Raw genomic sequence first — 26,140 nt, forward strand, 5'->3', positions numbered from 1 at the left:
GTATTCTAAAAACGATCCCTGTTGTGAGAGCCTCTGCTCTGAGCGTTAGTGCAAGATTCATTTTGACTTTCTGCAAGACCTCTAATTCTCCACGATGCTCCAGTAGGCTACCAGTCTGAGGAGTGTTTGAAAAAAGTTTCATTTACTTTCAGCAAGCCACAGGTTGGCCTTGGCTTGCCTTTCTGTGTTTAACTTGATAGCATTTTGTTCTTGATAGAACTTGATAGAATGCTCTTTTCTTCATTTGGGCATTCTTGTGCTTTCTGATGGTGTTTCTTTGCTTCTAATAGTCTCCTTTGCTGCTTACTTCTACAGGTTGTTTTACAGTCCAGGCAACAATGTGAACAAAGGATTTATAAGGCTCAGGCAATTGTTCCGATCATTCAGCCGTAGGTTATTCTCTTTTGGGACAATCTGACAGTAATTTGGAGCAGAAGCAGTATGGAAGTATCTGGGGAGGGTGTGGGTGTATGTGGTGGGAGTGATAACTCTGTTTCCTGCAAAATCTACTGCTCTGAATAATCTTTTATTTCACCTATGGGAACCTTTGGTTTATCAGCACAGATATCATCTTCATTTAAATTTTGCTTTCTATGACTTGGTTTCTCCCAGCTAGGTAGTGCCAGTGAACTACCAAGCTCAGTGAGTGTCTAGAAGTTAAAAGACCTATACAGTATCTGGAATGTTAGAGTGTTCTCTTTGGCCCATCTTAATGAAGTTCCTGGTTGAATCAAACTCCTTTCTTCACCTCAGCAATATCCAGATAGGTCTTTGAAAAGTATGAGTTAGTGGTAAGAAAGGAAATTAAAAACTGCCACCTTAGATATGAACAAAAGATCAATGAAAAGCAAGATTCAGAAGCGAGAAAACTCTCCTCTCCTGGGAACATGAACCAAATCTGTGACGCAAACACATTTTCATAAAAAGGAAATTGTCTGACAGGGGCAGCCACAATTAATCCAGATTTCATTCCAGTTCACTATTTCCTCCTTATGTTTTACGGTATATTAAGACTGTATTTGTAAGATGCACTCTGAACTTCACATTACAGAATACCCTTGCCGCTGAAAGACCCATAATTCATTTACCAACAGCCCTTGTTGCTGTGCTTCAATAATGTAATCACTTTCTCTGTGTCCCAACCATATGATTATTCCTGTTGTGTAGGAAATTTAAGTCCAAGGAACGTCAGATCAAATATAAAAGCCTAGTGCTTACCCATAGTTTTTATTCAATTAAGCAGCCATTACAGAGCTCATGCTATTTCAAATAACATAATGCAGAACGCAAATGCAGTCCTTTGTTACAGATATATGTTCATCTAAACAAAATGGCACCAACACAGTCCAAACCCATTACAATTTTTAAATTATTATGCTAAGGCGATTATTATATGGTGAGCAGTCTCTGTGAGAGATAAGTAGGGAATCTGTGGCCTCCACAAACCACAATTTCAGCAAAGCAGCAGTGTTATTTGGGGTTCTTTTGTGAAATTCCTAAATGCAAAGAAACAGTGCACTTTTTTCTGAGTACAAAGTACTTGTTTAAACCTTTTCTGAACCTTCCTATATACACTATATGGGCAGCCAATTCCCAATCAGGTCTAAGGCCAGACAAGATCCTTACTCAAATCCAACCTGAAACTGGTCTCTTACTCTTTTACAACAGGGAGAAAATAGAAATACTTCCCAATTTAAAACAGACATTGTTGTGGTTGCTTCTTGTTAATCAAAAACTGGACTAATCCAGTGATAAAGTAGGGGGCTCATATAAAGTCGAATACAGAGCAGTGCAAATGGAGACAGGGAGTCTATTATGATTTACCCATCAAATACTGAAAATAATATGAAGAGAGATGGTATAGAAATAGTTACTGATTATGTAGAGACTGAAAGGCTGCACCAAAAAGAGAGTTTAGAGAACCAGTTCTGTTTTCAAAAACAAAAAAAAAAGTGGGGGGGAATTGCATTTTGCATTTTGTGCCTGATCTTTTTTTTTTTTTTTTTCCCCATAACAGTCAGTGTAGTCCAAGCTGGGTAATTCTGAACATTATCATGCAAAGAGGAACGATGGGGACAATTTCCCCACTTAAACCACCTTATTGGCATAATTGCAAAACAAAAATAAACTGCTCACTGCTTCTTACACCTCTTGCCTTCATGCCAGTTTCTGTCGGCAACTTTTTACTACCAGCTCATTATGAGAAAGTAATTTTATTGTCACATTTCGCTGGCAGCTGGAATTCTCCAAATGAGGTAAGCAGGGCTGAGACACGTGCTCTCATCCTGCAGCAGAACCCTTGTAACATACGGTGCTGTTATGTCTCCAAGCTTTACGTGAAAACAGGCATCTGGGCTGGGTTCATTTGTAATGCTGTGGTTGCTGGACTAATATGAAAAGACAGATGAAGGCAGACACTTTAATTACTTCACCCTAACTTTTTATTACAACATCAAGTAAAATGGTGAGTTACAGAGGATAACATGCGTGAAACATCTGGGACAAAGTCACACACAAGCTCATGGTTTGTTATCTGCCAATGGAGTTTTAAATACTGGTATTTTCTGTACATGCATCTTTGTATTATTTCTGATTTTCTTGATAAATCATTTCAGGATTACTACGTTTTAAGCTGTGAGGTAGCTACTAAGACTGGGACCCCGCTTTTTTCTTCTGGAATTTTCTGAACTGGGACTGTATTGCTACAGCCGCCCGCTCTGTCTCTGGTGCGTCCATGTCTATGTCAAATTCTTCTTGAACCTTCTTCTGCCCATCTGCTCAAAGAAAACAAAACAAAACATCAACAGTTTTTTCAAGCAGTGATAATCACTGGACAGCACAGATGAAAAACCCTGCCCCTCTCTCCTTCGCAGACGCAGCTGCGACGGGAAGCATGTTCAGAAAAAAACAGGAGTATGTTCAGGAAAAAACCTGGGACCAGTTTTGGCAAAGACAGCTGATCAAATCGCCCACCCCCTCCCAATAGCAGAGTCTGTGACAGCCCGTTGGTAGCTTAGCAGTGATGAACGACATCCAAATGGTGCTCGGTGGTCACCAAGCATCACCTTGACGTCTGAGCAAGTCCTCTCCTGCGCAGGGAGTAATGGTGAGGGGCAGAGGGACTCTCCTTTGCCACCCTGCAGGTAGAAGTTACTTATATCCACGTTTACTCTAAAACAAACGTACCTTAATATTTTGAAGTAGGGATTGAGACCCTGTTCCTATCATACCTCCTCCATTACATAAGAGATTATACCAAGGCAAATTTTCACCCTTTTCACTTGTTTCCTGTCTCATCCCTTTCAACACCTACTGCTCTTCCCCTTTGAATCATTTATGTTCAATCTCTGCCACTGTGCTGCTTCCCTCACTTCTCTCTGGGCTCTGTCGTTGCCTTTCAGCCTCGATCCTTGGCTCTTTGTCTTCCTTTGTTCCCAGTCCTCAGCTCTTCGTTCTACTGCATTTGGCCTCCACGTGCACAACCCAACTGACTTTGCTGAATTTTGCTTCATCCACCTACGTGTTAAAAGTACAGCTCTGGGAAAACTCCTGCCCTCACTGTGAAGATAACCCTGATCTGCCTGGACTAACAAAGCAAGAACACACATTCACTCCACTACCCTCATCATACCACTGAGCTTCTTTTCTCTATAAATTTGTTTGTTAAACTCATTTTTGTATCCCAGTCCTGCAGTGAACATCACGCCAGGAGTCTGCAGACATTTACTTAAAACAGTTGTGGGAATTCACTCACTTTGAACCCCTTTGTTTTTTATCATTGAGATTAATACCTCCTGGATGCTCATCCTCAAGTACTGTTAATGTAAATCAAGGAAAACACTTTCAATGTATTATTAAAATGAAAAGAAACTTATACTGCCCTCTATCTCTCCTTCCCACTAGAAAACAGGGATAACATTTCATGATTTTAGCATGTCTTGCAGTATTTCTTGCCCTTCTTATTCAGAACTCATTTTTTGTGTCCATTTTCCGTGACCAGAATCCACTCTAAACATATTCCACACTGATTTCAACTATAATAACTGAATAAATGCAGATATTTTAACATACAAATCCATTTAATATTTTATTTTACTTAGAAGAACATTTAAGAAGAGAGCTGAAACTGTAAGAAGAAAGAAAAAGTCTGGAGAGGAAGAATAGCTTGAGAGCCTACTGAAACTTTGATTATATGGTCTAATGAAAAATTAGGTTATCAAAATGAAGATTTTATGGAAAAAAACAAGTCATACTAATATCCCATCACACTTCCACAGCCATTTAATCCAAGAATCTGCACAGTTTGTGCAACTGTTCAAGTAACATAACCACTTAAGTACAGAAGTACAATTATTGCCTTATATTTCATGGGGAAAGGGAAGTGAAGGTCAGAAGCGATTACCTTATGCTCACAAGTTGTTGACACAGCCAAGGAGAAAACTGAATTCTTCCATTAAAGCCATGTTATATACTGAAACTTAGAGTGGCTTGTTCAAGAAACAGAAATTTCTGTACCAGTTCCTAAACTAATAACACAATAACGCTTTGTGAAAATTTTCCTGTTGCCAGATACCATCTTCTCCACATTGCTGTGTACACAGCAGAGAAATGGAGATTTTTTTCAATCAAATTTAAAAAGGACTTATCTTTTCCACAATGACTTAGTACCATTTTGTTGGTATTTTAGGGGGTTGGCTTTGATTTGGTATTTATGTGTTAGAGGGAAGACAAGAAATCACATTTTATATGGAAACAAACCAAAAAAGGGCTTCAAATCATCCTGTAAAAAACCTGAAAATTTTCAGACAGAGCATATAAATATAGACCTTTCATTTGAAATTTTTGAGTGAGAAATATCAATAGCCTGATCAGCTAGCTCTAACAGCAACCACTTTGTGATATCATTAATAAGAAAATGAAAACTGGTTTATTTGTCTATATACCAGAATGTATCCTCTACTAATAGGGTCCTCTTAACTTATTCTAAAGAGTATCACTTATGGAGAAATACTCTTATTTCTTATGGAGAAATATTTTATCAAGATCTTTATACTAGTAATGTAATAAGCATTTAATCAGCTTTGAAATTGATGAAACTAATGTCTTCTCATTGATTGATGATTTTCATTTTTGTTGTAACATTCTGAGAGTTAGGATCCTCCCTAGCCATTCACTAGACACAGCTGTTAGTCTTAACAGTAGAAAACAAAAGTGGAGTTTATGTAGCATTTTTAGATTCTCAGTATATAAAATATTGTCCCTTGGAAATGTTAATAGGGAAACCTGGACAGATGGAATGGTAGACACAATTGGTTTCATACCTCTTTGTGAAATTTGGCTTGTACAACTCATTTCCTACAGAGCCAAATCTTAGCAGTATATTAACTTGCAGTAGTGACTCAGCAATCTTACATTAAGATTTTATAGACTTAAGAAAACACAGCATTTAGTACATTTTTTCTCTGAAATTTCTAGGCCAGTTAACCTTTGCATGATGTGAATCAGCATCACTGCCTTTAAATCAATTATACTACAATAATTTACCATACCTGAAGAACTACAATAATTTACCTACGATTTATGTACAATAATATCTTAAAATCTGTCTGACTTCCTTTTAATTTTTGACCCATTCTTGTTGAAATCCAAACCAAAATTCCTTATGAACTCTTTCTGTATTTCTCTTTTGCCCATCACTAAGGAGAAATGGTAGGATCGTATAGAAACATATGTATAATGATTATATATATGTATGTATAATGTACTTTATAAAAAACCATGTATATCATCTATACATAACGTATACGACATACTTGTGTTTTCTTTCTCCCTGTTCCCATCTTTTCCTTTCTCTTTCTATATACATGCATGGTATGTCCGTATTTGAATATATAGAGAATATATATGAATATATATAGAAACACACAGACATATTTGCTTAAAGAGTTTTAAGCTCTTTGTTAAACTGGAAAGAGCTGGATGAGGTATTTCCTACATTTTGGGAGTGGATTTTCTTGGAGTTCTCCCCAAAACATTTTCTGTTGATAACTGTCACAACACAGATACTTTAACAGATGGATTGTCAATCTGGAGAGAGAATTAAGCGGTGTGCCTTATTCGGCTTTGTCTATGCTATGGGAAAAAGATTTTAGCTTTTACCTTGAGTTGCTTTACTAAAAGTAGCCTAATGATTTAAAATATATCACACCCTGCTAAATACACTGTTTCTGTTTTACTGGTTAGTGAGAGTTCACTGCATGAGTTCTACATCCCCATGGTAATGGGGTGGAAGTAGGTGGTCTTTAAGGTCCATTCCAACCCACACCGTTCTATGAATTAAGAATTGATTCACTTATTCTCAGTGAAAACCCAGCCCATGCTTGGGACCTTCACAGACTAGAGATGACCACACTGCACCAATATAAGTGACCGAAAACCCTTTTGAACCCTTGCCACACCAGCTTTTACCTGTCAGTAGTTGTTCATATATCTTATATATGCAGGCTATTGAGTCTGAATGCTCAAATGTTGGAACTTATGCAGAGAACTGAAAGCAAGCCCGCAGAAGTGTTCCTCTTTCATTCATTGTCTCCCACATCTAGGTTTCCTTTCATAAGGGATCACAAACTCAGAAGCAATCTGAAAACCCAGGAAATTTTTACTCTCTGTAGGCCAGAGCATAGATAAGCACTTGCACAGGCTTTACTCTTGGACTTGCTTTTTTCATTCCTACTGGTGGGGGCAACCATACTGTCTGATAACAAGCCACCTTTTTCTAAGCTACTTTCATGTAGCACTAAAGGTAGATCTGGATTCCCTCCCCATCCTCAGACACACACACACTTTTGTTGATATCTACATTTTCTAGACAGATTTCTTCCACATGGATATCCGAGAATCCCTGGACTACCACAGGCTTACATGAGGAAACTAGGAGAAGCAAGACTGTTGTCAGTAGACTTCAATTTACAAGCTACTTGTGATTCTGAGGGATTCAGAAATCAAAAACAGTTGATAAGCACTGGCCTGCACTTTCTGCCTTCTGAGGGGATTTGGTTTCGTTAGCACCAAAAAAACCCCCCAAAACCTCAAGAAATCTAACCTTTCCTACTACTCTCATCTATTTCAAAGCTTTCCGTGAAAGATTTCTTCACACTTAGTCCAAATTCCCTCTCCTAGACAGTGACTCCCACTCTTTTTCTGAACATGCCATGACAATCTGAGGGAGACAGTACGTGGTCCCTGCTGCATTCTGAACACCAACCAACAAGGCAGGTGAACAGAACAATCCCACACCAGCAGCCATGGTTGGCCATAACACAAGTCTAGCATCCAATGAGTTTTTCAAAATCGTGTGTTTAATGTGGACTGACTCTGGCCATGTGTCAATTCAGGCACATCTGAGTTGTTGTGGAATAAACTCCTTGGAGCATAACATCAACTGCTCGATGAGTCCCACCATCATAAAGAGCACCCTGTGGCCCCAGCACCAGTCTGGCACTACAGACTGCTTTGCAGGACTGAAGACTGAGACAACTTGCAGGGTGCAGATTTTACCGCAGTATATGCAATAGACATCCCAGCAGGAAAGCCTGAAACACCATCTAATTAGCTGTTTTCCAAATCTAACATCCTGAAAGCTCATTTCATATCCTTGCAATTGAAAAAGATCTATTTATTCCATTTCCAGATGAAACATTAGAATGCTGTCTCCGTAATCTGCTACAGTGCCTCACAATCCATTGCAAACACTGGATGGATAATGAAGCTGCCTGTAACAAGGAAAACAATCAAATCTTACACACAAATCTACCCTGCAAACTCTCAAGAAATGTAGTGCAAGTGTAATTATTCACAAATATGCCTTCAGCTATTTCTTTCCTTCACTTTTCAGCTATAAAGTAAAATGAATTGTGACAACACTGGAAAAAGAAAACGTTGCTTATTGCATATGAGCCAAAAGCAATCATTTGTGACCTTTGAGCACAGGCTAAACAGACTAGTATTTTCTAAAAGTGTTCGCGGAAGCACAAAAGCTGGCGGGGTGGACTTGGGGGAAAAGTAGACTCAATCTTTATTCTCAGAATTTCTTCATTCTCCAGATGAATTATTTGTCACCTTCTGGAAAAACGTTCAGCATGAAAATTGCATGGGCCAGAGCTTCTAACTGGCATTTCATGTTTTAAGTGCTGTCTTCTGCCCCTGCTCACCTGGCCCACATCCAGCAGGAATTATGGGACTATACTGAAGATGGAATATACTAATAAAAATACTGCATTTTTCAGGGGCTAAACTGCAGTATTTGGAAAAAGAATAAATGAAGCGTGGGACAGAATCACAGTGCCCCATAACACGCTGGAAACGGTATTTTGCCTCAGGCAGGATCATTACCTCCCGCTGCTCAAGAGATCATTCACGCTGTGACAATCTTTATGCTACTCTGATCCCAAGCTATTACACCAGTCTGTCCAATGAGGCAGAACAGTCCCTAATTAACGAGGACCAAAATGGGCAGGAATCTCACAGATGTTGACATTCATGTGGAACATTATCTTTCTGTGATGGGAAGAGAATTTTATCTGACTAGACTCGACAAAGCAACTAGCCAGATAGAGAAAACATGAGAGTGCTTCGGTGTATGGAGGCCAGATTTAACTCGTTACGAGTACCAGTTTTGAAAGCCAAGCGTTGATGTGACCATTCTTCTCCTTCTGTTGAGGGGCGAGGAAGTGAAAGACAGGGTCTCATCTTCCTCTAGGCAATTCAATCTAGCCTTTTCCTTCTGTGCAAGATGAGGAAAAATAACACCATAACTGATCTTCTGGCTGAAGAATGAAGACAGTCTACTTCTCAACAATAAAAACTCTACTGTCAGTTGCCAGGACCACATTACCTAGCAGCCTGGCTCTGAGCCTTTGTTTTGGTCACCCTGCTGCTCCCCAGGAGAGTGTCACTTCACAAGGCAGCCAAAAATATGGCAATGTTGAGGGAGTGGACATTGCCCAAGCCTAAGAGAAGAAAGGAACCAGTACTGGCATGCAGCAGAGAGCCTTAATCTGACCTTGCCTCCTTTTATTTATTTCCTAGCCTTTTCTTTTGCTGAATGAAATGCTAAGTAGAGATCTCTCTGAGATCAACAGCTCAGCAGCTGCAGTTTGCTGTGCTTTGTGGTGTCAGGAAGGAACATCTCTCAGAGCCTTGAGCATTGCACCAGTTTGGTGACCTCACTAGCTTAGGGTACGTGGCTTGCAGCTGTGGTCTGGGGAGACAGGCTGCTGTGAGGACTTTGCCTCAGCACCCCTCCGGTGATGGGGTGATCCAAAGAGAATTATTTATATGAGGAGCCTGTTATAGCACAGTGGGCTGATGAAAGCTCATTAGCACAGTACATATGCATTTTGAGGGACAGACTCCATGACATTGCTGGCGTGATGCAATATTCCCATTGTCTAGAATGACCTCTCTGCATCAGGATATTATTTGCCTTTCTGTTAGCTCTGTCTGCCTCCTGAGCTACTGTCTAGGCACAAAAATCTGAGAGATTACTTTTTTCACATGTACATTCCTGATGTCACAACAAAAAACTCTATGAAATTTTGGTCTAACTTTCCTAGATTGATGCACTAATTTAAAGCCTTTGGTTCTTGCGATATTACTGGCTAATCTCCAGTTTGGTGGTCATTTGCAAAAGACCTGAATCCCTGGGAGCCTTGTAATTACTTGCATTATTAACACGCTGGCATAATGCTAACGCAGTATCAAGCCTCTGGAATTACCTCAGTGTGACAGTCCTGTAGCCTCATGACCTCCTCAGCCACAAGGGGCACAATTCCTTCAATCCTCTGAGCAGAAACCATAGGACTATGCAAGACAGAAATCCTGTTTTCTTCCCCTTCCTGTCAATTCCTGCACCATAGGGTATCACTATCTGACTGTTATACAGATAATCCAACTCAAATGTTCAGCTACTTCGTTTTTAAGGACAGAAATTTTCTCTAATTATCTTAGGAATAACACAATGATTTTTCTTCCTGCTCATTAAAAATGCTGCAGGGTGAGATACTCATCTTGTGACAAGGACTGCATCATTACATTTGTTCTTGTCTCTTCACTCCATAACGAACTCAGACATTCAAGGGCTACCTTCCAAAGTCACAGGCTGCCAGTTCTGTTTGACCGTCAGTAGGTAGGCACTCGACGGTGGGGGAGGTTATGGATTTACACAAGGGTGTTCATTTTCCATGGCCAGTTATTTGAAGGTAGCAGGTGCTGAAGAAGTGTAACGTGTGCACAGGAACCATCTCTGAAACTGAAGAGCACACCCTGGAGCTCAGCAGTCTCCTGTGACTTCAAAAGCATAGTGTGAAGGGAAATAAAGGTTATCATTAGTGAGCAGATTAAATGTAACAGCTATTTTTATCTGAACCACACCAACTGGCCCCTTATTATCACTCAAAGTAAGCCACAAAAGAATTAACATCCTTCGATTCAACTGTAAATTACAATTTGGTATAAAGAAGACGACATCATTAGGCAACCAGAATCCTTTCTTCTTCAAATTGACCTTTACTTCTGTAATACAGCGTTGTTATCTCGAATTCAAAAAATTCCTTTTGCTGTAGAAAACAGTGGTTGTTCTTTCATGATTTTAAAAATGTTATTTCAGCATGAGGCTTTTGAAGTGTCTGATTAATATTATTTTTTTTTCCAAGTTGTAAGGTAATAATGTTGGAGAGCAGCAATACTACTTCTACCATAAGATAAACAAAGTAGCACAGATTTATGTATATTGGGGTAACATAATGAAACAAAAAGGAATAGTAATAAAATTCAGTTTACAAAAATTGTATTTTCGACTAATTTGTCACTGCAGATGAATTGATTTTGCTCAACAATTAATGAAGAGACAAATCTTGTTTTTTCTTTAAATGCTAATATTATGCAAGCAATCATTCCTCATCTTCAAAATAATTAATGTATCACTTACAGACTTTTAAAATGGCTTAAATATGCATAACCGATGCATAGATAGGTATGTACGTCTTAATGGGGATCTGCAAGGTATTCTGGGCATGAAACTAGCAGCCATAATTAACCATCTCATGTGGAGACCAAACTTCGTGGAATTTTAACTTGGAACATAGCAAACTCAAATGGCCATCTTAGCTGGATAATCTCATCTCTTACTAGCTAAAGCTGCACCTGCATCTGAGGAGCACTAGACTGACTGGCAAATGCAACAGAAGCCTCTAGGAACTAAAATGAAGTAGCGCTGGGGATCAAGTCCTGGCACAGTCAGGTCACTCTGTCACTGCAGAAGGATGCCCCACCAGCAGGGATAATACACTTAACCCTAAGTCCTCTTCTCCAGGAGAGGGAGCCATGATCTTCCTCAAAAATTAAGTCCAAAGTTATGGGAGTTTCTTTCTGCAACTGCATGCATGTGATCCTCAATATCTCAGCCAAGTTTTAAATGGGAATTGTTATGACGCGTTTTTAATTTCCTGTGCAATTTCCACTTCCCACTTCCTCAGTAAACACTGCGCCTTTAAACAGCTTTGCTGTTCGACTGTGGAAAGAGCTGCATTTTAGCAGTGCGTGAAGTAAGCTGCCCTCTTGCCTCGCTAGTCAACTGCTTGATTAATATATGATCAGCTACTTTCCTATTATGGCAGCATTCAGGTGCTCCAAGTCATAGCTAGGAACCCTAATGTGGTTACGAATGCAGAACAATTAATTCTCTACTCTGTCCACCACCTCTCAGTGCTATGACCTCTACAAAAGTGTATTCAGCAATAAAGTTTAAAATAACAACGGGAGAACTTCCTCAAGGCTGCCTCCTCAGCTACAGCTACTCCAGCACACTACCCAAGGCCATGCTATGGCTCAGGCATCATCCGCAGCTTCTCTAGAGCATATAACGCTCGGCGCAGCCAGTGGCATGGCTGGGACTGTTCCTGCCTGGCTACAGCGGCCACACCGCACGGCCAGGACCCTACCTTGCAGGCAGCATGCATAAGAGCACCCTGGGGTTTTGAGGGAAATAGAGTTTTGCCCTATTGATGCAAGCCATGCTGCACCACTTTGCATCAAAGTCAGAGAAAAGGCTTTAACTCATTTAATTTTCTAATAGAGATGTAGCCTCCAGCACTTCAAGATACTTTGTAGCTCTAGACCGCTAGGGAACTGACTCGAAATGAGTTGGCACTTGCTATTAATTATGTGGTGACCAATAGTACCTGAGAGCCCTTGCAAGGAAAATGCGAAAGAGGGATGTTCATCTTCCAATGTGATCCTGCCTCCCTTGTGTTGCATAACAGCTTCATCTTCCAGTTAGGCTTCCCCCCCGCCACCAACACCCCTCTTTACAGTTTACAAGGATACCTAGGGAATAAGCTGAGAGAAATAGCCGCGATCACAATATGCCACAGAGAAGTAGCAGAAAGGAGGTTCAAATTCATGTACTGGCAAAGTGAGATGAGCTGGGGAAGATGGCATAGGTTATAAAGGAAAAACTGACAATCAAAAAAAGGAGAGGAGTCAATCAAAAGAACTGTGGTATGGATTCAGGAGGTGTTTCTCTTCACATACAAAATGAAGAAAATGAGGAACAAGATTTTTGCCTTGCACATCTTCAGAGTGGAAAATAAGAGCAGTTTCTAGGCATCACTGTATACCAGCAGATTTCTGTTAGCAACTAACGAGAGTGCTATTTTAAGTTTTCACAGTAACTTTAATGAAAACTGTTATATGAGAGTTTGGAAAGTCACAGTGAGAAAATATTCTCCTCTTCTAAAATCCATCACCAGATTTTAATTACAAAGTATATAACCACACACTCAGCAGTGGACAGTGTCAGGTATAGGAATTGAGCTTTGCCATTCAACATTATGCTCTTAAGCAACCGAGTAATTTCAGTATCTTCAATGCCTTATCACATGGTATCAAAAAAACACTTTGTAAAGAAGATTATCTGTAAGAAACATTTACTTTACCGCATAGATCAAATGCAAGAAACAAACAACTTAAATTTTGTCCAAAAACTGCAACTTTTATTTGCACGAACATGGGCACTGTGGTATGATGGTAACAGGATAATTACTTAGGCACAATCCCATCATGAAAAAGTCATCACTTTAATACAGGTATGTGCCATGTTTTTTTGACATCTTGCACTACCTGCCAGCTTGGGGGTGCTCGTGGAGGCAGTTGGGCCATTCTCAAAGACTTGCAGATAGAAGTGGAGCCTGTAAGGTTAAAGATGCCCAGGGAAGCAACTGGAGTCCTTTAGAGACAGAACAAAATTGTCACGGAGTACCTGATCCAGCCCACAGAGTGAGCTGAACAGTCTAGGACAGGAGTGTCAAACTCATTTTCATTGGGGGCCACATCAGCCTCGTGTTTGCCTTCAAAGGGCCAAATGTAATTTTAGGACTGTGTAAATGTAGGAGTAGTTGCATTTGTGTATTTGGAAAAAGAAAGTTTGTCACTCCTCCATAAAACCAAATGCATCCCATCAGTAGATCCCCAGAGATGCGATGGATATAAACCCCCAGCTTCTGGAGCAGCTCCAAGGTAGTTCAGTCACAATTTGAAGAAAGAGCAGCATACTCTGGTAGACATCTATTTACCACAAGACCTGAGCTGCAGGTAGATCTTACATGCTCCTGCATCAGTTGGCTTTTTAACTTCTGCTCCAGCATCTACAAGTGCAACCAGATGTAGTGCGGGACTGATGCAGTCTGGCCTGTAGTCTTAATGGATGTTCTGTATAGTGACATTCTGTCACAAAAAGTACAGAATTTTAATGTCTCTGACTCCTGAAAGCACTTACCCAGCTGTAGTTTTCCACCAAAAAGCAAAGAAATTCTGTCCTAGAAGGGTTCTCAGAAATTTCCACTGGTTTTTTTTGCTTGGGCTGTTACCCAAACAGAATCATTAATTTGAATTTACCGTGTCTCCATTGAACACAAAAATCCACATTTTATGTTTATTTCCCCCGCAGGCTGGTTTGTTTAATTTTCTTATGAAGAGGGGGCCTCCTCAGGAGAATGCATGATGGCACTGAAACAGCAGTAAGGAGGAGACAAATCCTGTGGCAATATGGCTCTGAAAGAGGATGAGAAGGAATTATACACTGGAGGGTGTTGCCAGTGTATTCTGGGCTGTCTTGCCCAACAGCCATTTAGAAAGCCATGTTAAATGTTACACAGAACTCATTGGGCCGAACATTTACAAATGTAGTCTTATAAAATCGGAATTCTCTATTGAGTGCTCACCAGCTAAGATTTCTGTCCTGAAGCTGTGCCTTCTCCTAGCCAACAGGTTCTGCACAGGACCCAGGGAGGAACGCGAGGGGATTAATGTTGGGGAACTGCACTAGGAGGTGGTCACTATGGTTTTCTCTGCACTTCATGCAGACAGTAATCTCATGTCAGTGGGGGCTTTCCTTCACTTGGAGCAGCAATGAGAAGCATGGCTAGCAATACCTTTTAGAAGGTACTTGTCTTCTCCGGCACACCCAATACATCTCACTCACCCATTTTATTTCTTTTCCATTATGTAGTCTCAGTCCTGCAGTCAAGTAATGGCTGCTTTTGACAAATGCTAGGTGCAACAAGCAACATGTTCTTTAAACACCAAAGCACACAGGTTACTGCTTCATTATTCCTTAATGGAAGAAACACAAGCCCCCTATACATCCTTGTTGTAATCTTTTTTTCTTTCCCCTCCCCTACTGTAGAAACTGGTACTAAGGTTAATATGACTATTGGCTCTGAGACAGAACATGAGCATGGCTCTGCACTTCCACAAATTTCCTCTCACAAAGTAATAGAAAAGACTTTATTGGCACATAGGAAAATTTACCGTTTGGCATAAGGGAGTAAAAAATGGCAATGAATAGAGTCTCTACCAGAGTGGGAATGAATCCAGAAGGGCAAGGTGTCCTTCTCAGCAGCTTGTTCATTACTTATAGACAGTTACTGTATTGTGAGGCTGAAGCCTAGAATTCTAACATGTCAATACCAAAGCTCTGTGGAATTTCTCATCCCTGACTTTAGTGTCTGTATTTATTGAGGACTGATAGTATAGGGTAATGTGATTTTCCATGCCTTTTCAAAGTAGCAGAGATTAATAAGTAAGGTCAGGCACCAAAGGCACTAAACAGTACTCCAAATCCTGCCTCTACTTAATTTTTACTTTTCCTCATCTCATAACAAAAATAAAATTCCAAACCTTCTAGGTCCCAGGCACTGACTCAGCAAAAGCCTCTGTTGAAATTCATGCTATTTCAGATAAAGGGTGAAGGGGTTTTTCTCCCGTAAGAATGCAGTCATATGTTCTGACAAGTATCCAAGGTGTAGATCATTAAGGCTGGGTTGCAATGGGCTTATTCTCACGTGTGTAGCAAGCAGGAGGAGCATCCACCTTTTAATAGCCTATGTATTGATTAACCACACTTAAATTTTTTTTTTTTTCCTAATGTTGGTAAAAGCGAGCACGGCTTCCCAATAAAGTCCTAGTGAAAGGAGAAGGTAGATCCATATTCCTAGCTCTTTGTCTGTATCAGGAGGTTATGGAGCAGGGAAGTGAAAATGGTCTCATTATGCTGACAGATGGTGCACTTAACAAACCCGCACAGTACACTGAGGACACAAAGGAAGGTTGTACATGCTTGAAGCACAGCACATTTCTGAGCTGTCAATGAAAGTAGTGAGTATGAAGTAGACACTGGCCCACCGACCTGGCTGCCTTCCAGCCCTCACAGCTGTAAAAAAGTTACTTTTGTCACCTGGAGCATTCCCTGCCTTCTCCTTCTCCAGAAGGTACTGTCCTTCCTTTTCTCTCTCCCATCTTGGTCCAGCAGCACCTCCACTTGCTTGGCAATCCCACCTAACAGGGTTCATGCACAACTACCCTCACTAAAGTACCCATAGTACAGCCTCATTCACCATTACAATGTACATGACCTTCAGACAGAGGAATAGGGGAGTGAGAGAACAACAGTGATCCATATGCAACATGTTCCCCTGTATGCCTGTGACTGGCTTTGTGTCCCCACAGTTCTCTGCCTTGTGCTGGGAAGACTTACAGTGAAACCGAGAGAAATGGCATTAAGCTCTGCAGGGATTTCACCAGGTGGTCACTACACGTGTTCATTCAGTTTTTGGTTTGTGGGGGTTTTTTTTTTGTTGTGGTTTTTCTTGTTGGTGGTGTTTTTTTTAATTATTGTTATTATTTTTTAACAAAAAATTAGGAGTAGATGTTGATCCTTTATTTCAAGCACAATTACAAAGAAAAACCCACACAACTTCCAGCAATGACTCAGGAAGTGCTAGCACAGTAAACCTCAGCAAGGTTCCAAAAGATATTCTTTGCTATAAGTTTATAGTAAAGGTTTTATATCCTTGCAGACTGACAAAGTCTCCTGAAACTCAGAAGGTGTTAGAGTGGTTTGCTTTTAAATATAAAATGTTTTAAACAAAAAATGAAAAAACTATTTTAAAACAAAAGGCCTTATTGATGTGAAGCTGTCTGGAAGAAAAGGGTTCCTATTCTTTCTGTCTTTGATTTTACCTCACTAAGTTTTCACCTGGTTCCTTTTAACAACTTCTATTTAAAAACAATTTTATCAGGAAGGGTGGGCATTGATTTAGTTAAGTGCTGCAATTTCAATTAGACAGTTATTAAACCCAGTGCCAGATAGTTGACATGAAGAAAACCTAACTGAGGCCAATGAATAAAGGTTTCCCTCCTGCTTCAGTTGTACATCCATTGCACACATAAAGCTATTTTAAAAGAATATTAAGGTTGCAAAGCTGAGCATGGAAAAGTTTGTAAAAGACAAACTACCACCATGCAGTTAATTCAGTTATTTTTAGCATAGACAACTTTAATTCCATAAAATTCTTGACATTGCAACTTTCATAGTCTTAGGAGCATGTTGAGTTTCCTAGATTTTTAGAAAAAAAAAAAGATTGTATTCTGCTACAACATATGGACACCCACATGGTTCCTCAGCATGACTGCTTGAAACTGTTAGAAGCATCATGTAGATCTCTCATTTTAATGAAGTAACTGATCATGGTAGTAGGCTGTTGTCTCCTATTTGAATCAGCAGGAAACGGTATGAGATGTGTATTTTGCAGATGGGTTTCATACAGCTGACAGGAAAGGAACAATGAGACAATGGAAGGTATGGGTTGCATGTTCATGAATTTCATTGCTCACTGATGCCTTCAGATGTGGTGGCTGTTTCTGTTCCACCTCATCTGTATTAACCCAGAGCTAGCCCCAAATCTTCCCCAGCCTAGATCCTCATTGTAGTTCCCAGCAGACCTCAACAATGCTGTTTCTTTACTGGGCTAGTCCTGGTCCCCAGACTGTACCAGGGCATCCCCTAATGTCAGAATTCCACCCCAGCCCTTTCCCACACTAGCTGGCTCCTGGGCCTCCTCCAGTTCTCACATCCCAATCCATATTCCTCCCTCCCAGTCTCAGTTTTCATTCAAAAGAATCAAACTCTAAGACTTTGGGCTTCTAGTTTCCAGATGGACATACTGAAATCCATCATTCCATCTTTGACCTCCCTGCTCCAGCTTCTGTGACTGATTCCAAGAAGGAGGTACACTTTCTGCTAAGCAGCTGTGGTGTTTTCGGAACAAAAAAGGGGCGCCACCATGCTTTCAGTTTCAGTTCCTGGCCAAAGTGTGGCTTACAGAAGCATGTAGCAGCAATTAAGGGAAACTATAATTTCTTTGAGCCTTGTAAAGACAGCATTGGTTTAATTGTTTTAGTGCTTAGTATTTGGCTCAGTGATATTGATTTTCATTAAAAATAATTAACTGCTTCACTGAACTCATGCAAACATAAGACTTGTCTTTCTAAATATTTATAACTTGGCCAATTTTGAAGATAGAAAAGTCACATTCCAGATGGCAAGCCTTACATTTCTGTTCAAAATGACAAAAGTTCAAAACACTAGAAAAAAAAAGGCCACGAGAAATTGCTTTTAATTGCTAGACATGCTAGTATTTTGTTCAAGCCTCATTTTTTGAAACAACTGGAATGACTTTGCTGAACCCTTCCACAATAATTCTGCTTGAGGCAAGCAATAAACATGACAAATTTCAGCCTAAGCAATTGGATTTTGGCAAGGCTGTGTACAACTTGAAAGGGAGATTTAACCAGCAGCATTCAGCAGCTCTGTTAATTGGCCTTGCCACCAATCCAGATTGTAATAAACAAAATAAGTGTATATGATATGAGTACAAGAATGTAAACTAAATGAAATAAAAATAAAAGTTATGGATAGTTGGAAAAAATCTTTTAAAGGGGTCAAAAAGAGAGTGTGAGTATTCCTATGCTGGTGTTTTGAGAGTTACCAATGATTTCTTGGAGTTTTAACCTCAGGAAAAAAAAAAAAAAAAAAAAAAACACACCACACACACAGTTGAGTCACTTAAAGTGATTACATGGACGATAAAAATTAATCCAAGTTTTGCCTTATACCTTCTGGTTTTGAGCATTTCTCTGGCACTTAACTCTGCTACTCCTTTAAAACTTCTCTAAAAAACATTTTCCCCTGTGGGAATTTAAGCTTCGACGGGCACTTTTTTAAGTTCTGTTTGAATTTACAGATGTATCAAATTGTCAATAAAGCCAATCAGAAGCAGCATCTTAACTGACACACACAGCTGACCAACCTCAGATCATTACTCCAGCCCATGTTTCCTAACCTACATAGATTCCTATATAGATTCATTTTTCTTTCTCCTCTTTCTGAGGATTACAAGCCCCATGAGCTTACCAAGTTAGCATCTATTAATAGAAGAAGAACTAGAAATTTCATGCATTTTCTCTGCATCAGAAAACACAAGCTGGGTTAGTGGAATGAAGGATTTAAGTTAGGACTTAAATCTCTGACACCACCAGTGTTGGCATGTGCAAAATGCACAGTATATAGCACACCCCAGTTGCACTAAAACCCACATCATTTTCTTTGCTGCTCAAATTTTAGACCTGAACGTAAACAGAACAAATGAAATATTTTTCCTTCTCTCTTTTCTCAGGAAACCAAATATCTACTCCTTCCTTCCTTTCCAAGCCAATAAGGCAGAGGGAACACTTAAAAGCCTTCTTGTTTTCAATCCCACTATTTTAAAGACTGCTTTGTCTCTTAAACGTAGTGCTGCTCTTCCAGATGTTTCTTTGCTCCCTATTCACCTGGCTCTTGCTTAAATCTAGTCTGGGAAACAATAAATGTTTTGTGAGACTGGAGAGAAATGAGAGACTTTGGGAAAGGGTCAAACATGACTCCAAATTACAGCACTAGTTAGTAACCTTCTTTTGGCAAATGTGTATTCTTTACTAAAGACCCAGACCAGAACCTTTGCCTGGGAAAATAAGAGGAGGGAAAATTGGGCAGTTGGAAAAAGAAGTAGCATTTGACATACCTGTGCTGAAGAGACATGAAATTCTTGGGGAAGGTGGGGGAACAGGGAGAAAGAAAGAGGAATGAGAAACAAAGCGTGAAGGAGACGGAAAGTAAGCCAGTGAAGAAACTGTTTGTTTAAAAGATGAAAGGAAAACTTCAGTTCTTATAAAGATGAGAAGAAAGTAAGGAATACCTAACCTGACTCAGCAGCCTAGCCTGCCTGGAAAGACCAGTACCTTGGAATCACCCCAGAGCATCCCACTGCATCATGTGTCATCCCACTCTCATGGCAAACACTCACTGCCTGTGAGAATAAGGGGTCTCACCGGGAAAAAACTATCTACTTATGCAAGACAACAACTGTTAAAGGCTTCAGTATCATGAATGCCTCTTGGGTCTTGCATAAAACAGCAGAAATCACTGCCAGAATAGCTATGGCAATTTGCACCAACTGAGAATTTGAGTCTGTTTTCTGCTGCTTACCTCAACCTATGCAACCTCTTCTGACCACCAATAACCAGAACAAATTTTTTTTTTTTTTTTAAACCAAATCAATCAGATCTCCCCCTGAAGACAGACACTGGAGGGACTGAACATCTTTTTTTGAACTGCCTGAACTGAAAGTCTACATTGCTTATTTTTTGTTTTCTGGCATGCTTGGTCAAACTTGTCAACTGTTTTGTCACATCCAGACAGCATCACAACAACAAAAGGTATCCCTGACACTGGAAGAGAAAGCTGGCAGCTCTAGGCTGGATCACTCACTATCTCAGCAATTATACTAAAGTGTTAAGCTGTGATGAACCAAAGTGGAAGCTGTAGTCAGCCTCCTGCTGCTAAGCCAGGAACTTAAAAAAACCCCAAACAAACAAACATAAACAAACAAAAAAAACAAACACAAAAAACCCACACAAAACAAACAAAAAAACCTCAAAACCCACCACCACCACAGCAGAATAGAAGCAGCTGCTCTCTCAACTCAGGCTAGTTGGATGCTAGTTTCTATTCTGCAAGTCCAATCAAGAAATCTGCCCCTAAATATGCTTTATGGTACTATATAATCCTGGATAAAACTACTTACAGGCATAGAAAATTACTGTGATGTCCTAAGACTTGTGTGAAGCTTGAAAATAGAGTCAGATTTATGGTAGTCATAAAGCCTTTCCATGCCAAGTTTCAAGTAAATTTGGATGTATTTATACTTTGGAGAAGAAAACAATAATGTCTTAGTGATCTTGCATAGTACCCACTCCAAAAATAATGGTACTTGTGGATGTACTTACATTTAGGTTCATTAAAACCTGAAACTTAGAACCAAATGGAGTGGGAGTTAACATGCTCACACAAATAGGTATACAGGGGAGAAACTACAAAGCAGCACTAGTATCCCTTGATGCTGCTTTCTTCACTGAGTTTTTGTGTGCAGCATCTTCGACTGCAAGAAGAGGAACTAATAAAAGGAAGAAATTAAGTATTTTAATTCCAACTCACTCCTGGACCTCAGCCAGTCCACCATGTAGAAAAGAAAAAGCTGATGTTAGCAGGAATAATCTTCTTAGGATGATGAATAAAGACTAAAAGTCTACACTAATTCTGCTGCATCTGAGAGCAGCCTCTAGATTGTGTTGTTCACAAGGTCTGCCTGTGGCATGGGAGGAATGGAAGGAATAGCCAAAAATTATTTCCTCCTTTTTGATGTTCTTCCATAACTGAATGGTTTTTAGCTGAGAGACCTCCAGAAGACTCCATCTTATGACTCAGTTTCTTGGTTTTTATTTATGTGGTCTCTTATTTAAAAACTATAAAAACTTAAACAACAGTTCTGACACTTTTCTCTGGCATAGGGCCACAGTTTCAAAGAGATCCAACAGTCAATGCAGACTAGGTCCACCAAAACTCCTGGACACAGGCAAAACTGCTTCAAGTCTTGCACCTAGTCCCACTGGGCATATGACCCAGTGTGCTAAGTATATACAGTATTGTTTATAGATTCTTTATCTCCAGATTTCTTTCCACTGGAGCCTAACAGAGCTGTTTCTTTCTCTTGAATTTGACAGAGAAAGGAACTTAAGCCAAAGGCTTAAGTTTGTCTGAGATGAGACAAAGTGGTGCTGATGGATAGAATGATGACTTATGACTGATTGGCAAAGCCTGTGTCTGTGTCCTCCACTGACAATACCTATCACACACTGATAAAAAGGTCCAAAACCACACATCTTCCATTTGTCTTCTTACCCTCTTAGCTAAAAGAAGCCAGGAATGCTTTTTTGCCAGCTTCTTCTAGGCAGCACAATATGTCTTTGCCTCCCAGAGGCAGACTTCACAAGAGATACAGAGAGTTTAGTTACAAATAGGTTCATTGCAAAGGTCACCAAGAAATTTTTGGTAGTGAAAGTTACAGCTGTCTGCTTTATAAACAAAATCATTAGATGAGATAATACACCTGTGCTTTGCACTGTCTGCTAGTAATCAGTCTGCTGGCTGCTAGACCAAGAGGTAGCTTCTTCAGGATGCCAAACACCCTTGAATCCAGCTGTCTCAGCTCTGTCTGGACATCCTTTCCTATGTAGGTTCTGTCCCCTGGTTGAAAAGAAGCCGGGTATCTGATTCCCATCTGTGCTGTATGGACATCTGTATAAGCCAGGATGGGGTATATGCACTCCCATCATAGCACAAGATAAGGCCCAAACATAATCGAAGGTCTGGTTTTATGTGTGCATCCACATTTTTTCTCAGAAGTACCACACCTGATAGACTGATTTCACTGAGCTGAATATAGGTTAAGACCAAAAGAATAAACATATCTTCAAGCTTTATTGATGTCTTCCCTCCTACCCTTCTGTTTAGCTGTGCCACATCTGCCACAAACTGGAGAATCCAGCCCAGAATTTTCTCCAGAGCTAATTCCCAGAAACTTGGGTCAGAAACTCTGCAGTGTCTATAGGGACCTCAGCCCTGAACTACATACAGTCATGCAGCATTGTTTAGCTGGAGAAAAGTGCCTATATAGAGCAGGCAGAATGAACAGAAACAAGCCCTTAAAAAAAAAAAACTTACAAAAGCAGAGGAAAGGACCGATCAAGGCTAATCTAAGCTTCAAACTGCAGAATACCAAAGCCACAATGCATTGGAAGGTAATGCACCACCACTGTGCAATAAAACTAAAGATGTGCAGTTGAAGGACTCTGCCCTACACATTGTGCTCGAAAGACAGAGTTCTTGCAACACATTCTGAAAAAGGAGCACCTCTGAAGAACCTATGAAAGTAGAAATGACTTAGACTAAAAAGGCCATTAGTAATCCAACAGGCTAACTCTTAGCTGTCTGGCTATCAGTATGAAATCTGTAACTTAGATTAGAAACTGTGGAGCCAGGATAGTTGCTGTTGGATTAGTACAGATGCATAATGAATTCCAACATCCTACATTAATGCATTGTTTTTCTGGCTGTTAGCCTGGATTTTAATTAGTTTGTGCTAATGAATACATTTGTACATGTCCATTTTTTACTGGCAGCTTTTAGAGGAGCTGGTAAATTGGTCACCGTGGAGTGCCAGTGTTTCACTAAAACCTAACAAATAATTAATGCTTTCCCCACCTAGACTCAACCAGCAGTCCCAGGGGGTTTTAAGTATAAATTAGAATGAAGATGAGATACTCAAAATATAGTTAGAGTACTCATTCATCATCAACGATTAAATAATGTTACTGTGAGACCCTAGAGAAGTGCTGAGAGCTGAGTTCCAGTCTCTGGACTACCAACAATATCTCCCAGGAGCTGCCAGAGCACCCTGCCCTATTTTCCACTGTGACTTTGAAATGCCTTTTCCACATTCAGTGTTATCCAAGTTTCCTCTTTTCTTGAGAATTTCTCCTTGGAAAAATATTTATTTTTCTCAGTCCTTCCTATTCGTAACCCACTGTGGTCTGGGGAAAAAAAAAAAAAAAAAATGAACCAAGTGTGCTTGACCAAAGCAAATGCTTTCATCAGATCCAGTATCCTAACTAAGACAGACCTCGAGCCAGGAAATATTTGGATGTTTTCACATCAAGATTTCCATAGAGAAAATGGCTGGAAGAGCAGACATGATGTGACCAGGATCAGTCAAGATCTAAATAAGGATGGAGTTGCTTGAGATTAGATTAAAACAAAATTAAATGCCTATGTCCAAAACTGACATTCTGAAAAACCCTGTTGAACACCCACTTAACTCCAGAGATATACAAGCTCTACAGGACTTTTATTTTAGCATTATCCACAAATTCCCCTGCCTCGGTAGAGCTGAGCAAATCAGTAGTCATTTTATACCTAAATCAGATCACGATCTCTAAACACCAGGCTCTCCAGAGAAGCTCATTCTGATAAGCATCATGTCACAAAAATAATGTTTCTCTCTGACAGCAAGTGAAGTTTTAGGTCTCTCACACCCATGTACACCAGTACAGCCAGGCAAGAAGAATTTTACCCTTAACCTATAGAAAGGGATGGAGTTTACTATTATAAATCCTAACAGCTCCTGTTCAGAATAGGAAGCCAAGATACTCATGAGCTGAAGTCCCACTTTGAGATATCCTTCTCTTACATTGTATGTGCAACCAAGGCACTTTACCTAAGGTCCTGAAATCCACTCTGAGCACCAAGACTGAAGGTGCAGCGTTGTGCTGGTTCATGTTGTAATATCTAATTCCTTTTTGCAGTCACCTCCTCTTTGTTCTGGTCACCAGTTTAGCTACAGACCAAATTTTAGTCATGTCTGTAACACTCCTGCTGTTCTAAATTCTGGTGCCTGCTTACACAAAGGAGCCTGATAACACCAAATTACAAGCTAATTTTGGAGCATCAAGCTAAGTGCATTAAGACAGCTGTGTACTATAAATTAAAATCTTAAAAACCTTCAGAAAAAAAATGATCGTCTACTGAGTGACTAACAGACAAGGAACTCTTCAGTGGAAAAATATTTTCATTTCATTTACAAAACTAAGTCTTTTGGAAAAATAACAGAATAATAAAAAAAACCCACCTATCATATGAAGTCAGTATATACAGTCAAAATGAAGAGTGATGTTTCTGAAAAAGTAAATCCTGGTAACCACTGTTGTGCATTGATTGAGTTCCTATTTTTCACTTCCACTAAATTAAAAAAAAGCAGCCATGCTGCTGAGCTACATCTACCTCTTGTAGCCTTTTAGTCATCTGCTGTTAAAGTCTGGGAACACCTAGAGAGACACTTGCAAGTCATGCAAGTCAGTCCAGCTCCGTGGACTTTCAGTGCAAATATGCTAACTTACATATGCCATTGACTCCGGTCCTGATGCAGCCCCAAACGATCCTTGATTATATAGGGAAACAGTTAGTTTTACTAGGGTTATCTAGGGGCTGTCTTGACCCGTGTCCTTCATTTGGGTTCCCACCAGCAGCAAAGCAGAACTAAATGTTCCTCTTCTCACAGTATTGATAACAGCATGGTTTCAAACGAGTGCCCATTTGTGGAATCAAGCCAGTGCATGCCAGCTACGTGCCAGTCATGGAAAGAAGTCTCATGGTCCCTGGTGCACACTTATGCAGCACACTGAATTACAGACTGATTTCCAAAAGAAATATGGCACTTGTTAAAGGCATAATTTCAGTGCTGCCTTTCCTCATTAACACTTGATGGGAACTCCAGCATATTTATGAGTCATCTAAAAAGCAAGAACCACCAGCGTCAAAGCTTTATAATTATTTTTTTCTTCATGACTTTTTTTGCCCTAATGACCTAGTCTGATCTTTAAAGAACAGCTTCTCAGAAAGGATTAGGGCTCCTATCACCTTTCAGCTGCTTTCAAGTGCTCAGACATCCACTGAATTAGGTACTTCCCAAGTGCAAGGATCCCAATGCTGTCAGAATCTGGATCCAAGTCACATTTTTACTGTTGAAAGGACAAAAACTGAGACAAAGTCTTAGCAAACAGAAGTAGTGGCTGTCACCTAAGGGCAGAAACTAGGAGTCAGAAAGGCCAGACCCAGAGTGTAACAGGCCACAGTCAATGCAAATGTCAAAAAACCCAAAGACAAAGCAGCACATAGAGATCCTCATGGGTATCCTGAAGAGGCATGGATCTCAGACTGAAACAGTGTTCTTTCTACGTTCGATTTTATGGATTCCATTCTTTCAGGCAATTTCACTGCTCCTCAATGTTCAGACTGAACCTGGTTTGTGTGACAAGACAGTAAGATTTCTTTTTTTTGGGGGGGGAGTGTTGCACACCATCTAACTCAATAGGGCTGTGATCCTCTATTATCTACTAAAATGAAGATTAACTACTCTAACCAAGTTACAAATGAGCATATTTCATTATGATTTCCTTGGGATGTTTCTAATCTCAATATTGCAGAAATGCTGCAGCTCTACTGATTTCTACCTCCTGCAAAGGAGCAGAATGTATGAGTGATCATGTGTAAGTATATATACACTTATCTACATGTGTTCATTTCTTGCATTCTTAGAAATGCAGCAGAATTTTTGGGTGCACTCAGAGAACATCACATGTAAGCAGGCATACAAGTTTCCCAAGTTGTACGGAGGCACTGTGTACAAAACAAAGATCTCATAAATTAATCAAGTTATTCTTGTAGCAAACTGGAAAGAGATGGACTGGGGCAAAATTTGTTATTGTTATCTCTATTTTTAAATACTTGGAAGTCACTGTTACTATGGTGGTG

The 26,140-nt window shown here is 40.0% G+C and overlaps 1 protein-coding gene across 1 annotated transcript in view; it reads right to left on the reverse strand.

The window, feature by feature from the left end:
* Positions 1-2,473: 2,473 nt before the first annotated feature.
* The window catches only part of PCP4 (Purkinje cell protein 4), a 51,198-nt gene continuing 27,531 nt past the window's right edge, over positions 2,474-26,140 (reverse strand). Inside the window, exon 3 of the mRNA XM_065658398.1 lies at positions 2,474-2,774. Coding sequence (XP_065514470.1) covers positions 2,647-2,774 — 128 coding nt within the window. The 3' untranslated portion in view covers positions 2,474-2,646. The remainder of the gene's footprint in view (positions 2,775-26,140) is intronic.

This window comes from Caloenas nicobarica, chromosome 1 (assembly GCF_036013445.1).
Source record: "Caloenas nicobarica isolate bCalNic1 chromosome 1, bCalNic1.hap1, whole genome shotgun sequence".
Taxonomy (NCBI): Eukaryota; Metazoa; Chordata; class Aves; order Columbiformes; family Columbidae; genus Caloenas; species Caloenas nicobarica.